The sequence below is a fragment of the Cydia strobilella genome, chromosome 15 (genome assembly GCF_947568885.1).
Source record: "Cydia strobilella chromosome 15, ilCydStro3.1, whole genome shotgun sequence".
NCBI classification, from domain to species: Eukaryota; Metazoa; Arthropoda; class Insecta; order Lepidoptera; family Tortricidae; genus Cydia; species Cydia strobilella.
Genome location: NC_086055.1, coordinates 13,559,719 through 13,573,591, shown reverse-complemented (window position 1 = coordinate 13,573,591; position 13,873 = coordinate 13,559,719). Strand labels below are relative to the sequence as shown.

The 13,873-nt window shown below is 38.2% G+C and overlaps 1 protein-coding gene across 7 annotated transcripts in view; it reads right to left on the bottom strand.

Moving 5' to 3' along the window:
• LOC134747567 (SLIT-ROBO Rho GTPase-activating protein 3-like) overlaps positions 1-13,873 on the bottom strand; it is a 97,731-nt gene that overhangs the window by 24,516 nt on the left and 59,342 nt on the right. For all 7 annotated transcript variants that reach the window (XR_010128342.1, XR_010128343.1, XM_063682147.1 and 4 more), the window contains exons 2-7: positions 3,335-3,518; positions 2,550-2,728; positions 1,957-2,153; positions 1,143-1,271; positions 589-813; positions 176-358 (exon numbers count right to left, since the gene is read on the bottom strand). Coding sequence is in view for 5 of the 7 variants with exons in the window: in XM_063682147.1 (XP_063538217.1) it covers positions 176-358; positions 589-813; positions 1,143-1,271; positions 1,957-2,153; positions 2,550-2,728; positions 3,335-3,518 (1,097 nt within the window). In the remaining 2 variants the exon portion in view is untranslated. The remainder of the gene's footprint in view (positions 1-175; positions 359-588; positions 814-1,142; positions 1,272-1,956; positions 2,154-2,549; positions 2,729-3,334; positions 3,519-13,873) is intronic.

The window sequence follows — 13,873 nt, the reverse complement described above, 5'->3', positions numbered from 1 at the left end:
CCGACACTTGACTGAAAATCACACTCTAGAGCTCTTGCGTATTGGTATCATACTTATCCTCTAGTCATTTGTATAACATGCTCACCTCCTGATAAGTTTTAAAAGCTGACTACTTTTGGTGACGTTCTTAAAGATCTGGACATACAGTCATCTGACTCTGTAGTCTTAAACATACCTGTTTAACAAGTTCAGCTTCAGCCGCATCAAGAGTTTTAGCACTCTCTCTACATTCAGCTCTAAGCGCCCTCGCACCGTTCTCAAGTTGCTGCAATCTTTGCGCGAGCTCTGCTGCCACCGCTGCCGCCGCTGCGTCCTGTTCTTCTGCTGCCCCGTTTACTAGCTCACGCATTTCTTGGTCCTGGAAGACATTTTTATGGTTTTTAAGGTTAATTTTGCGTCGAGGTGAACAACTGAGGATCCTACCGACTACGCCAGTAAGATTATAACGGATTTTCTATTTTAACCCCTATTTTTGCACAAACTCATATACCCACGCACACGTAAATACGATTCTGCATTGGTATTGTATACGCATAACTGAGAGAAATATAGAATGAGATAGTCAACAACAGTAACAACACTAATTACTTGTTCTTCAGGAGGTGTCCCTTGATAAGGCAGTGGCCGTGGCAACGCGAAAGTCGGCGCGTGAGCGTCCAGCGTCGTTTGTCGGTCCTTCAAAGAGTCCAGAGCCGAGGCCGCGCCCCGCAGCGCGCCGGCGGCCGCGCACAGGGCCGCCGCGCGCGCGGCCTCGGCCTCGGCGGCGGTGCGCACGCAGCGCCCCACTACGGCCTCGAAACCCACCTCCATGCACTGGGGACAGCAATGAGTTCGTTTAGATTAGAGTGACACCTTAAGGCCTAACCGATTGTTAATAATTTAAAGATTAGGTAATTTGACCGTAACGTCACAGACAAGTAATTCGTCTCAACTATGGAGTTTCCTAATATTACTTGAAAGTTCGAAAAAGGGTGACCCAAGATGACAATCGTTTATCGACCAACTCCAATCGAAAAGTAAAAATGACAAGATGAGAACGTAACGTCACGTCTCCATTTCCTCATATTAAAGTGTCGTTTAGCTTTCTCTATATACATACATCTGATACATCTCTATTATCATGCTATAAAACAGTAACTCACAAGCATGATATCGGGGATGTCGTCAAGGTAGTACCGCTGCAGAGTCGCGTTCGCAGCTTCCAGACTCAATACGTAGTCCGCGCGTGCGCGCAGGGCCTTAGCGCGAGCCTCGCTGTGCCGGCCGCGTCGCTGTAATGGTAACAATTAAAATGATTAGACAACTGGATTTTTAAATCATTTTAATAAATTATTGTTTATTTTACGTTTAGCCATAGTTTGCAAGGTGAATAAGTATACCATCAACAACATATGTATGGGACCAACCCCGTCATCGAGAAACAAGAATTACCAAAATGAGGGCGATCGTGGAATCAGAGAAAGCAAAAATTTCTTTGATTGGGATTTGGGATACGAGCACGGTATGTGTTTAATGTCAAAAAAAATACAGATGAAAAAGGAAGAGGAATAGGAATAGACCATTGTAAAACTGTATCCTCTGCCTTCACAATATTCCTTCCTCTTCCTTTTTCATCTGATTTACATGCGGTGTGAGTCAGGAAGACTTTCTATAAACGCGGGCGAGCTGCTGGACCACTTGACTAAGTGAAATGCACCAGCTTTGAAGAGAGATATTAACTCCATAAGATAAACTTAACCGCGAATGTAGTAATCACCGCATTGAATGGAAAAAGAATTGGATGTTTCATATATTTATGGCTGAACAGATGATCGATCATAGTTCATTATATAGGTAGATGAGTCACGTTATACAGATCCGGGTCCGCACCGATGCTGCTGCCGCTTGGGCCTTGTTAGGCTAAAAGTGTAGCCTACAATATTCCTCTTTAGAACTGTCCTACAGAATGCAACTAACCTTCTCTAGCTCTTTATCCAAAGCCTTCAGCTTCTTAACCCTAGGAGGGTCGGCGGCAGCCAGCCGAGTCTTCTGATCATGGGCGTGTCTCAGCTTGGCTGCTGCGGCGCGCCATTCTGCGGCCGCTGCAGCTTGCGCCTTCCCCGCGGCTGCCGCGTCGGCTAAGGCTGCGCCTACTTCTTCATGGCGTTCCAGTACTGAAAAAAAAATGCCAAGGTTCTAGTGTTCCGTGTTTGGAGTGATTATTAGGAATCGGATTTAGGTATTAGAAGTTATTGTTATGAAATCAGATCCGATCAGATATTATAAGGCCTGAGTGGACGCTCGAGTTCGGCGTGCAGCGGGGCGGGGCGTGCGGCGTGCATGTTAAACAAATGCAAACGTATAGGAGCGGCCTTAATGCACGCTGCTCACATCCCTTGTGAGCCCGACGCCACGCTGCACGCCCCGCCGAACGCTCAGCTACGAGCGTCCACTCAGGCCTTTGCGTTGCGTTCAGTAGCAGTTCAGGGCGTCCAGCAAAGACCTTACATATATCTCTTGTAAGCAATATATTTATACGGCGCACAGAGGTTTGCTACAGAAACACTCACCTATGTCCCGGCATTTCCTATGTAACCTCAACGCGTCGTCAGCCGCCCTTTGCAATCTTGACGCTAGTTGCCCTCCGTATAACGCGGCCAACGCCGCATGGTCTTTGGACAGCGAGCGCGTGCTATCCAGCGCAGCCTGCCAACACGCGTAGGCGCCCGTTAGCGACCATTGCTCGCGTCTGGAAAAGATGGTTACAAATTAGAAAAGGAAAGATTGCAGATGACCTTCTTGGAGTTCTAGGCTGGTTTCATCCTACAGCATTAAGGGAGGAACTGTCTTTAGGCCGGGTTCTTTTTTTTTTACAGCCTATCAGGCCTGTTTGCTAAAAGAAGTTGACCATTGTAGAAGACTTTATTTATCTCCCTTGAATTCGACAATTATCTTGTAGTCCCGCCGCGTCGCACTTCTAATACCAGCAGTCTGTACAGTAACCTACAGGTACCATATCATCTAAATACGGACTTAATTTTTCTTTTTCTAGTGCTTGAAAATACCTACACTGCTTAGATTCCGGGCATGCCGGCTTACCTAGCTACGGCAGTACCGTGTAACTCCACTGCGAACCCTTGTAATACCAGCTTTACTGTAGCACTAGCTACCATCTATAAGTATATCTTACTTGTGTTTCTGCTCCTTGTGTTGCTCGGACTAGGTGGTCAAGTGCTCGAGAATACTCTACCTCTAGTTCGGCCCGTCTCCGGCAGTAGTCGTGTAGTTCTGCTGCGGCACCCTTTTACTACCGGCCTGGGTTATTAGGTAACTTTATATTCTATCTATATCTTACTTGTGTTTCTGCTCCTTATGTTTCTGATGCGCGGCTCGGACTAGCTTGTCAAGTGCTCGAGAATACTCTGCCTCTAGTTCTGCCCGTCTCCGGCAATAGTCGTGTAGTTCTGCTGCGACGCCCGCTGCCGCTTCGGCCCGTGCTTCTAGTATTCGCGTCTGTTCTGTCAGTTGTACGCGAATATCTGGAAAACACAAATATAATTCAATTTGAGGAATTAACAGATTCATGTCTATATCTAAATAGATAAGTGTTAGTTTATATTCTTAGATAAAGGAAAGCATTTTAAGTTATCCAAATACGAACCTCAAAAGAATGAGGATTGAATACATCTTTAGTTTTTTTTTTATCAGGTAGTCACCCTTGTGCTTATTTCATCTATTATTAAGGTTGCCTACTTAGTTGTACGGCCAGTTAATAAAATTACAAATCGTTAAATACTTAGCAAAAAAAAATATTTTCGGTGGGGCAGGTCGCCTAAGTCGGCCAACCCTACATACCTACCTAATACACAGACCAATTTTTTTTATTAAATAGATAAAGAAAATGCGGTCTAGGATGGAGCATGCTTACCTAAGAGATGTCTATTCACTATCAATTTTGAAAAGATCCAAGTTATAGTGGGCTGCGTAGTTGCTTTGTTTTTAGTTGGTTAGATCTAGTCGCCTACGAGTAGATACTGAATATGGATTGGAATAGACAAAATACGAGAAAGAATAACAAGCAGGTACCAGGAACATAATACCTATAGTATAAATTTTACAGATTCAGGCAACATACGAAGCAATTGCTCTCAGCTGCAATCTCGAACCAAAAGCACATAGTCAAGTAGTCAACTACAGATATTATAAATGCTAATAAATAAATAAATCGACAACAAAAAAAATCCTAATACCTAATACTCACACATGTTATGTATTCGTCTAAGGTCTTGCTTTTACAGCGAATAAACAGTTACAAAAATCATTTTTTACAAATAAAATTAGTCAAGTGAATCTCCAGCCACAGCAGCCACTTGAGTGGCAATTTCGTACGCATTTATGGAAAATTAAAGCGATTATTCCGAGTCCCAAAGCGAGGCCAACGGAAATTGGTCCTTAAGGGTACAAAACAATATAACAAGAAAGCCTCTTGAAGCACATATTGTTTGATCTTTAGCTTTACATGTACAAGGTTGGCGGGAAAGGGGGCAAGGTTGGTATTGGTAGCTGTTATTAAGATTTCCTTCTTAGTTGTAGGGCCTGTTAATAAAATTGCAAATCGCCTTTTAAGTTTAATCAAAAAAATACATAGCAGAAGTTTAATTTTCCGTGTAACACTCTTAATCCTACAAGGCGTAACAAACGTAGTAGGAAGCCGTTTAAGGGCATATTCGCAATCGTATTCTGATTAGATAAAATTAGAAGAAAAAGTATTTTCCACGCAAAAAAAAACTCTATGCCTATGGCCAGTCCTTTATACAAAGACCAAAATTTTGTCGCGTCAAAATATGTTTCTTCTACTTTTTCCTAATCAGAACACGATATCGAATATGCCCTTAAGTGGATCCCCACTATTTTCGTTGCACCTTGTATAACTAAAGGAGCAATATACGGTTTTTGAAAAAAGCTCTAACTATTTTGATGATGCTTACTTAAATTGAAATGAAAAGATTTGTCAACTAGGCTTTATTCTTGGGAAAAAATCTTTCCTATGTTACCTACCCGCACAATATATAAACAGTTTTATTTTTATAACTTTGAAAGTAAGTTCCAATCATAATATTACATAGGTAACGGTATAGAATAATCATAGTCTCCTTCAATAGAAATCCATATAAAAAATATCGCCCATTTGTGCTATGTGCCAAATATGTGGTTGGATTACTAAAAGTTACATCAACGCACGATAAAATAGTAAACATAGCTTGCAAAACAATACGCTCAAATAATACACAAACAAAAATAAACTATAAGTTTACACGCTCCAGACAGTTAAAGCAAAACAAACGGCCATTTTCCTTTAATTACCAAAGTTCATTGACCGGCTCCCACAGTCCCTCAATTCCCTCAAATCCCCCTCAATTTTATGTCCAATTGATATTGACAATCGGCAATGACGACAATTTGACGCACAAATGCGTCAAATTATTGCACTTTTTGTTTCCGTGCTAAATTTGTCTCGACGATTTTCACGTCTGGCTGTATTCCCATTGGTCGAGCTCTGGGTATAAACCAGTATATCGTGAACTAAAGCTGATATACAATTGTTCGTAATTTGACAGAGAAGAGCACCAAAGCTCCAAACCACCAAACTCCTGCGTCAATCCCGCAGCAGTAACATTTCAACAGTAATACTGCTGCAGTTGTCAAATGTGTGAACTAAAGCTGATATACAATTGTTCGTAATTTGACAGAGAGGAGCACCAAAGCTCCAAACCACCAAACTCCTGCGTCAATCCCGCAGCAGTAACATTTCAACAGTAATACTGCTGCAGTTGTCAAATGTTGGGATCCGAAATAAGAGACATTTATTCGTGACAGTCACAAACGTACAGACAATAAAAACAGAGAACCATGTCACCTTTATACTGATATTACCGATTCACCTGTCCTCGACTCCTGAATCGATTGGAATAACCATACTGTCAACGTAAAATAAACGAATGCAATTCAAACCTTAACCGCGTTGACATAAAATTGTATTTACAATGTGTTATTCCAGCAAGCTTATTGTGGTCTCGCGGAGATGTTTATTTTACATTGTGATGTTATTTATAGAATAATTTGAATTTTGTAGAGTAAAACCGTTATTCGCGTTAAGTGGGGTCTCGACATGCAAATCTAAACCATAACACAATGGTATAAAAACTAAATTTAATAAGTAAATATTTTTAGAATTTTTGTACCTACCTTTTCTCGCTCTATCTGGTAAAATAGCTTAATATGCATAATTTGAGCATTAGTGGTTCCATTCTAATAAATAATAATGTTTTTTTCTCTAAAAGTAGATCATATCAACAATAGCAAAGCCAACTAGGTACATCGTTATTTGTCTCTGTCTGATGCACTAGTACTAGTATCTCGCTCCTTTTCTTTTATGCATCCGTTATCTTATCTCATTTTTGTTCTATAACAACAGTTCTATTTTTAAATATTTTCATCTCAAAATGGATGTTGATGTGGAACGGTTTACAAAAACGTTCTGATTTGTCATGCTAAGGGGAATCTTTGTTATTTAATTCAAAGTATTCGAACACTAATAAGAAGACAGCAATATTGTCTCAGTTATAAAAGAAAAAATATACATCCATTGCCTTAAATGCATACTTATTTCTTATTTACTTAAAAAAAATACCGATTTGCAAGACCGAAGTGATCCCATAAGTGCTCCGTAAACAAAGTTTTGTACGGAGCATTAATAACCCTTAAGAATCATACTCAATTAAATCTTTTGATTCAGACTCAATTAAAGCAAAATATTAAATCATTAAAAAAATAAGCCAAACGTAAACCGCAAACCAATCCAATTATTTTTTCTTTTTAAGTCATACACGTCATACATCACATAGAACACGAACAACACAACTCAAATCTACTGCTAGTTTCATAATAGACTCAACACTACTTAGTTTAAGGTTCAATTTAGAATGTGTAAGAACTTAATTTTAATCCCTAACGGTTTAGTAGTTGTTATTTTTGTTTACAGCCAGAACGAAGAGTCCTCAGATGCGAGGTTGCGAGGGGAGCACGCGACGCGACAATAGGTAGGTCATAAGTCGTATGGATATCCTATTGAAATTGGACCATTTATGCTTGAGGTGGATAAAATGGGGTCCGTGGTGCTACTACCGACCGTAATCCACACATATATCAATAGATGAGTGAGTGCGTTTGTGTGTATGTTTATTGGTAAAATATGACCTTTACCAGTAAGATTAACAGTGCAAAAGAACTTAATTGAAAAAATGATACTTGACTACTAAGAGGGGCTACCGCGAACATCGAAATTCAATCATTTTATATCTGAGACCTTGTCACTCGGATAATACAAGTTCGACAGAGATGCGACTTAATTCGATTTTTTGCGGTAACCCGTACGTCTCGGGTGTACCTATAAATAGTTTTTTCACGTCAGCAGCTCGAACAAGGGTGCTTTATGGTAAAAACATTGCGCAAAATTCGATTTTGCTCACTGTATGATTTTTGGCTTAGGTAGGACCCTCTCTACGCTAAAGGTTCTAAGTTAGAATCAATTTATATGAATTTCATGTTAACAATTTTTGTTTTGTACAATAAAGTGATTTACTACTACTACTACTACTACTAGTTCTTCCTCTGGACTCAAAATTATAACTGTAGCAAAAACTTCTCTTTGCTGTTTTGTTGAACAAATAACTATTATTGGTGAAATTATAGCAATTGACATCAGTTTTTATATAAAATGATAAAAGAAAAGCATCTAATCGTTATAACTGCAATAATATTCTGCCAAGGCAATAATTTTTAGTAAAATTTAGGCGGTTTTCATACTGGTGCCACACCCGGAAACCTCATCAGTGTATTAACCGCCTAAGTTTTTAATTAATTTTACCCATAGACCTAGCATTACATAGACCAGCTATACGCGTGCGCCCGTAAGGGATAGACATAGATGACGTCATAAACGTGGGGATACCATATTGGTAAAAATTACCCCAATATTTGATATCACGTTGGGGCGATTACCCTGGAGGCAAAGTTAGCTTGTTTGACGGTATTAAAAAATTGTTAAATAAAATGTCAATGGGCCGTTCTTTTTAGGCGTATAAACAATGATATACCTCCTATATGGTACAAAACTAAACATGTTTAGTAAATAAAACGTAAAATAAAATGTATTATGGGTTTTAATTTAAAGAAATCACAAATCGCAATCACACCAATTAATGTACACCACATTTAATCTTCACAACATTTGTTTATTTATTTTTTGGAATTAGAAGTACAAAAAAACTTGGAGGTCAAAATTACCCATAAAATTATGATATTTTCATCTGGTATCCCTAACATGATTGTTATGCAGCTAAATTAAGAAGAAGTTTAAAAATGGCTGACCTCAGACTCCTACCTACCTACGTAATTTGGGCGGATAATTTTACAAATAATGTTTTGTTAATTTGCGTAAATAATTGTGATATTTTTATTGAAATCGTTTGATTCTACATTGCTTTGAGTGTAACGTAATTTTACGATGTTATTCTCACATATTGCGTTAGAGCAAGGTGTAAAATACCGTACTTACGTGTGAAAGGTTATGATCTCATATTTTTGCTCAGAGCGGCTATTACAGCCGATTACAGAACAATTCACCAGTATTTTATCAAAGTTCAACCATTCAAAACGCTAACCATCACTATATTTCATAAGAGAAAGCACAATTTTATACAAAACAACGATAATTAAACAAGCAACGAACAAACATGACATGTCACGTACTTATTTGTTTGCCACAACCTCGGTTGTGGCAGCGGTGGAAAAGTGAAACTATGACAAGGACAAACAATAACAGCGCTTTCTCTGCTACTCCTACTGAAAGATACATAAGACTATCCCGTTCGGTCATTTACCCCCACCCCTCATGACCGATCCAGTTATACTAGATTCATGATTTTACCTAATATTGTCTTCGGTTACCGCGTTAGTTACTCATGAAATAAAACTATGAAAACGGATTATATCGCGTATATTGAATTTATAATACATCCCGACGTTTCGAACCCTTTACAGCGTTCGTGGTCAAAACGGGTGACTGAGGAAAAATTACAAAGTGCAAAAATACCCACATACTAAAATAATGAACAATCATAGACTACAAACTTTAAGGCCGGTTGTACATGCAAAAACGGTTTATAAGGCTAGTTATACACTACAATTATTTTCAAGTAAAGATATATATTTATACGCGATAAAAACTACGCCGGCTCCAACCCTACACCACGGACCCGAGAAGATTTAATTCCCTCCTAAATTGTAGGAAGGTATCCCAATATGGGACCGGCAACAATTAATTTTAATTTTACCTGTTTTATTCGGCCTGTCCTATATGCTACCAATCCCTAACTACCAATACTTAAAAGGGACAGGTTACTTTAGATTAAATTACAATTTTCCAAACGAGAGCATCCACGGGCCGAGCGTTCGTTATATTATAATCTCATTATCTTCTGACTGACGATAAATCAGACCAGTTATAATGCTTCCGGAGTTTTCGGCTTTAGTTATGATTTATTTGAACGACTTTAGTCTTTTAAAAGACATGAACGATTGAAAGACACTCTTTTCTTGATGGACTTGAGGGCGGTGTTGCCCGTAGCCAATGTCACGTAAAAGGGTAGGAACAAAATAAATGCTCTTAGAGCACGACGCTGTTCGGTGGTTGTTGTAGTTGTCTCGTAAAACCGATAGCTGGATTTTACGAGAAGCACATGGACTACCGGCCGTTGACTCCAAAATGGTGGTTAAACACGCTTTGAGATTAATTCTCCATTCACTGCACACTACCACTTTAGATTATTGTATAATAAAGCTATCGATATTACACTTTAAACAATATTAATGAGCAAAAAACAAAGGAATTAATCGGCGTTCGAACCGGAAGTCTGAAAGACACTTGTGTCTTTAGCTTTTCGAGTAAGTATAAAGGATGCCTCACGTTAGACCGGGCTGTGTCCGGGCCGGAGTTTCCGGCGCTTACTTTTCTATGACATGACAGGTGACGTGACGGTCACGTGATGCTTTCCATAGAAAACGAAACGCCGGAAGCTCCGGCCCGGACACGGCCCGGTCTAACGTGAGTCATCCTTTATAAGACGAAAGTGGAGGACCCGCGCGAAATAGTCTTTTCATACAAACGTAGTCTCATTTTTCCTTTGTAGATATTAAACATTATTGAAAATATTTTGACACAATATGTTGTATATCAACCACAGATATGCCCCTACGTCTGATTTTTTCGAATTTCTAACCATTATAAGAGTTAGGAGCATTTAAAAATTTGTGTGAATTTTCTTGCCAAGTTTTTAACAATTAAAAAAAATCTAAAAAAAATATCTAACGTAGAGCTATGGTTAATATACATCGAATTATGTAAAAATATTTTCCATAATGTCAATATCCAAAGAGGAAAATGGGGACTACGTTTGTATGGAGAAGCGGCTGTCCCCTTTCCTCTTAAGTTGTCTGAAAGTTTTTTGCCTACCTACTACCTACCTAGGTCGCGACCTACCTACTCATTTCACTACTAACTTCTCAATTTATCATCTTAATGGTATTACATATACTCATTGTCGTTAATTCCATTTTATGGGTTGTTCATTTTAATTATAGTCCCATAATTTATATCGAAGCATACTCAGTCACTTTCCGATACTAATTCACAATAATAATCGTTAATTAAATTTGCTATTTCATTTTATTTTAACCATTAATTTACTAAATTACGACTACAGTAATGAGAATTACGTAAACGTATGTCAGCCTTCACAGTTTCTCTGGTAATTAACATAAATATAATAACAAACGATAATGTACTGGACACCTTTTAATTCACATATACACGTAAACTGGGCAAACTGGCCAACTAAATAACTTTAACGTGAGAACAGTGAGAAATCGTAGTATACCTATACTTTTATGAAAAAAAACCGGCCAAGTGCGAGTCGGACTCGCGTTTCATGGGTTCCGTACATTACACAATTTTTAACAATGTATTTTTTATGCGAAACGTGGGTTTTTTAAAATCCGTAGGGTCGGATCAAAAACTAAGTAATTAAGTCCGACTCACGCTTGACTGCACATTTCTAATAGGTTTTCCTGTCATCTATAGGTAAAGAAGTATTTTGTGTATTTTTTTCATAATTTTCGACCCAGTAGTTTTGGAGATAAAGGGGGGGAATCGTAATTTTTTGGCTATTTTCTTTAATAACTTCTAAACTATTTATTTTAAAATTACAAAAAATATATATTTGAGAATTGAGATTCTCAACCCCCCCAACTCTCTCTCTCTCTCTTACCCCCTCTCTCTTTTACCCCCCAAAACTGGCCCCCATGTTGAAAATCATTTGTTTACGTTACATGTCCGTCTTTGGGTTACAAACATACATAATATGTGTACCAAATTTCGACTTAATTGGTCCAGTAATTTTGGAGAAAATGGGCTGTGACAGACGGACAGACAGACGCACGAGTGATCCTATAAGGGTTCCGTTTTTTCCTTTTGAGGTACGAAACCCTAAAAAGGACGGACGGACACCGGAGTCTTAGTAATAGGGTCCCGTTTTTACCCTTTAGGCACGGAATCCTAAAAAAAGCTTATTACTCACTACTCTCACTAGGGAATAAAATGGGCTATTATTCTCGCTACTCGTGTGTTACCAAGATTACCAAGCTTTATAATAATAAAGTGTTCGCACTTAAACTATCGTGAGACATATTTCAAAACAAACCAAAACACCAAAAGCCAAAAGCGACTAAAAATAATAGTGAGTAAAAACCGTACTGATAAATATTTTATAATAAAGTGTGTTGAAAATCACTATCGTGAAAAATGAGATCTTATAGTTACCTCGCAATTATCGAAAAGGAGTAAATATTTTATATTTCACAACACAACGATCGTGGATAAACGAATCAAAGGCAAAAAACAGCATTTAAGCCCTTTATCTACCAAGAGTAATTTTCTAAAGATCCCATAATAGTTCTAGCAATAAAAGCAGATTTTTAAAGCCACGTCCAACCTCCCCCATCCATAGATTCAGCAAAGCTTTTAATCTAATTGTTTTAAAATCGGGGGGACCATGGAATGTCGTGTACGGCTTTACAATTTTAATTTCAGACAATGGGCTTAGATGGTATACCGATTTGTAAAAAAGCTTGCGTAGTGTTTGAGATACGTTATATTTTAATTTGAGTATGTTCAAAGCTATTGTGGACTTTTTATAATTTGTGTGAAAATAGTTATTTACGATACAAGTGCGGAAAAGAGGAAATTTGAAACGAGTGGCGATAAATTAAAACACGACCGCAGGGAGTGTTTCAAATCGACACGAGTTGCGAATTACCTATTCGCACGTGTATCGTAAAACGTTTTACAGTACATATGGCCCTTTAAACTTTCGACATATGCCCGAAAAGTGCTCTTTACGCACTAGTGCGAGAAAGTAGCACCATATGTACTGTAAATATATTTTCGTTGGTAGTTTGTGAAATCATTTTTTGTATGGAACTATGTTATGTATCTTAACTGTCATTTTTTGATTACGAAATGTAAGCAGGTAAAACATATCATACTAGTTGTTTTTTGATGTGTGATATTTTGTATGTATGTAAATGTTTTATAAAAAAATATAGATTTTATGCATTCGGGTTTTCTTTATGCTAAGTAACAAACAACTAACGATACACTTATTAGTAAACTAACACCGTAGTCTGTGGACATTTGCAACTGTAAAAGTATGAGGATTCCCTACATTTTGAAAATAGTAGCAGTAAACATTCAGTTTCAATCTACTAAAATGTTTACCTACAAACATCAGTCCCCCCATACGTATTAATATGAACATTGACTACCTCCCACAGATTGCGCATTAGGAAGCGCTTATTACTTTCATCACCTCTAAAGTGGTGCCGTTCTCGATAACCTCCATTTACTATGGGTAATATTTTCGAGAGAGAACTTCCACGCAAAACCGAGAACGTTCTCGAGAACGGCACAATCCTAATCACCTCACATATGTGACCTTTAAAATAGTACGACTCCACGAGGCGGTCGTGTTATAAGTCCACATTTAGAATTCAATTCTGGCAGATTGGGGGTTACATACATTTCAGAAACGCTCAGTTGCGCTTTCATACCTAGTCATAAGAAGATCAGCGCTGACTTTCGGGTTAGTATTATGCTGAGGCGAGACCATTTCGTGGTAAACTTTAACTCTTACCTATTTTATGAATGTTTGTAGTTTTAGATATACTTTTGTATGTCATTTTAATTTTAGGTTTATCACGAATAAAACAATATAACTATGTCATAAATATCAAAATGTCTCATATAAATAAATAAATAAATAAATAAATAAATATAGGACATTTTTACACAGATTGACTAAGTCCCACAGTAAGCTCAAGAAGGCTTGTGTTGTGGGTACTTAGACAACGATATATATAATATACAAATACATAAATACATAGAAAACACCCAAAACTCAGGAACAAATATCTGTGCTCATCACACAAATAAATGCCCTTACCGGGATTCGAACCCAGGACCATCGGCTTCACAGGCAGGGTCACTACCCACTAGGCCAGACCGGTCGTCAAATCGTCATATGAGGATATAAAGCAGCGTTTTCACTTAGTGCTCTGAACAGTTCTGAGCGAGCAATCTTTCGTTCGTTTGGTTATTGGAAACACTTATTCCAATAGTAAATAGAAATGGGAAGAGCAACCATTTGCACAAAACAAAATGTTTGCTCAGAACACTAAGTGAAAACGCGGCTTATGAGTGCCAATGAATGATGATCGT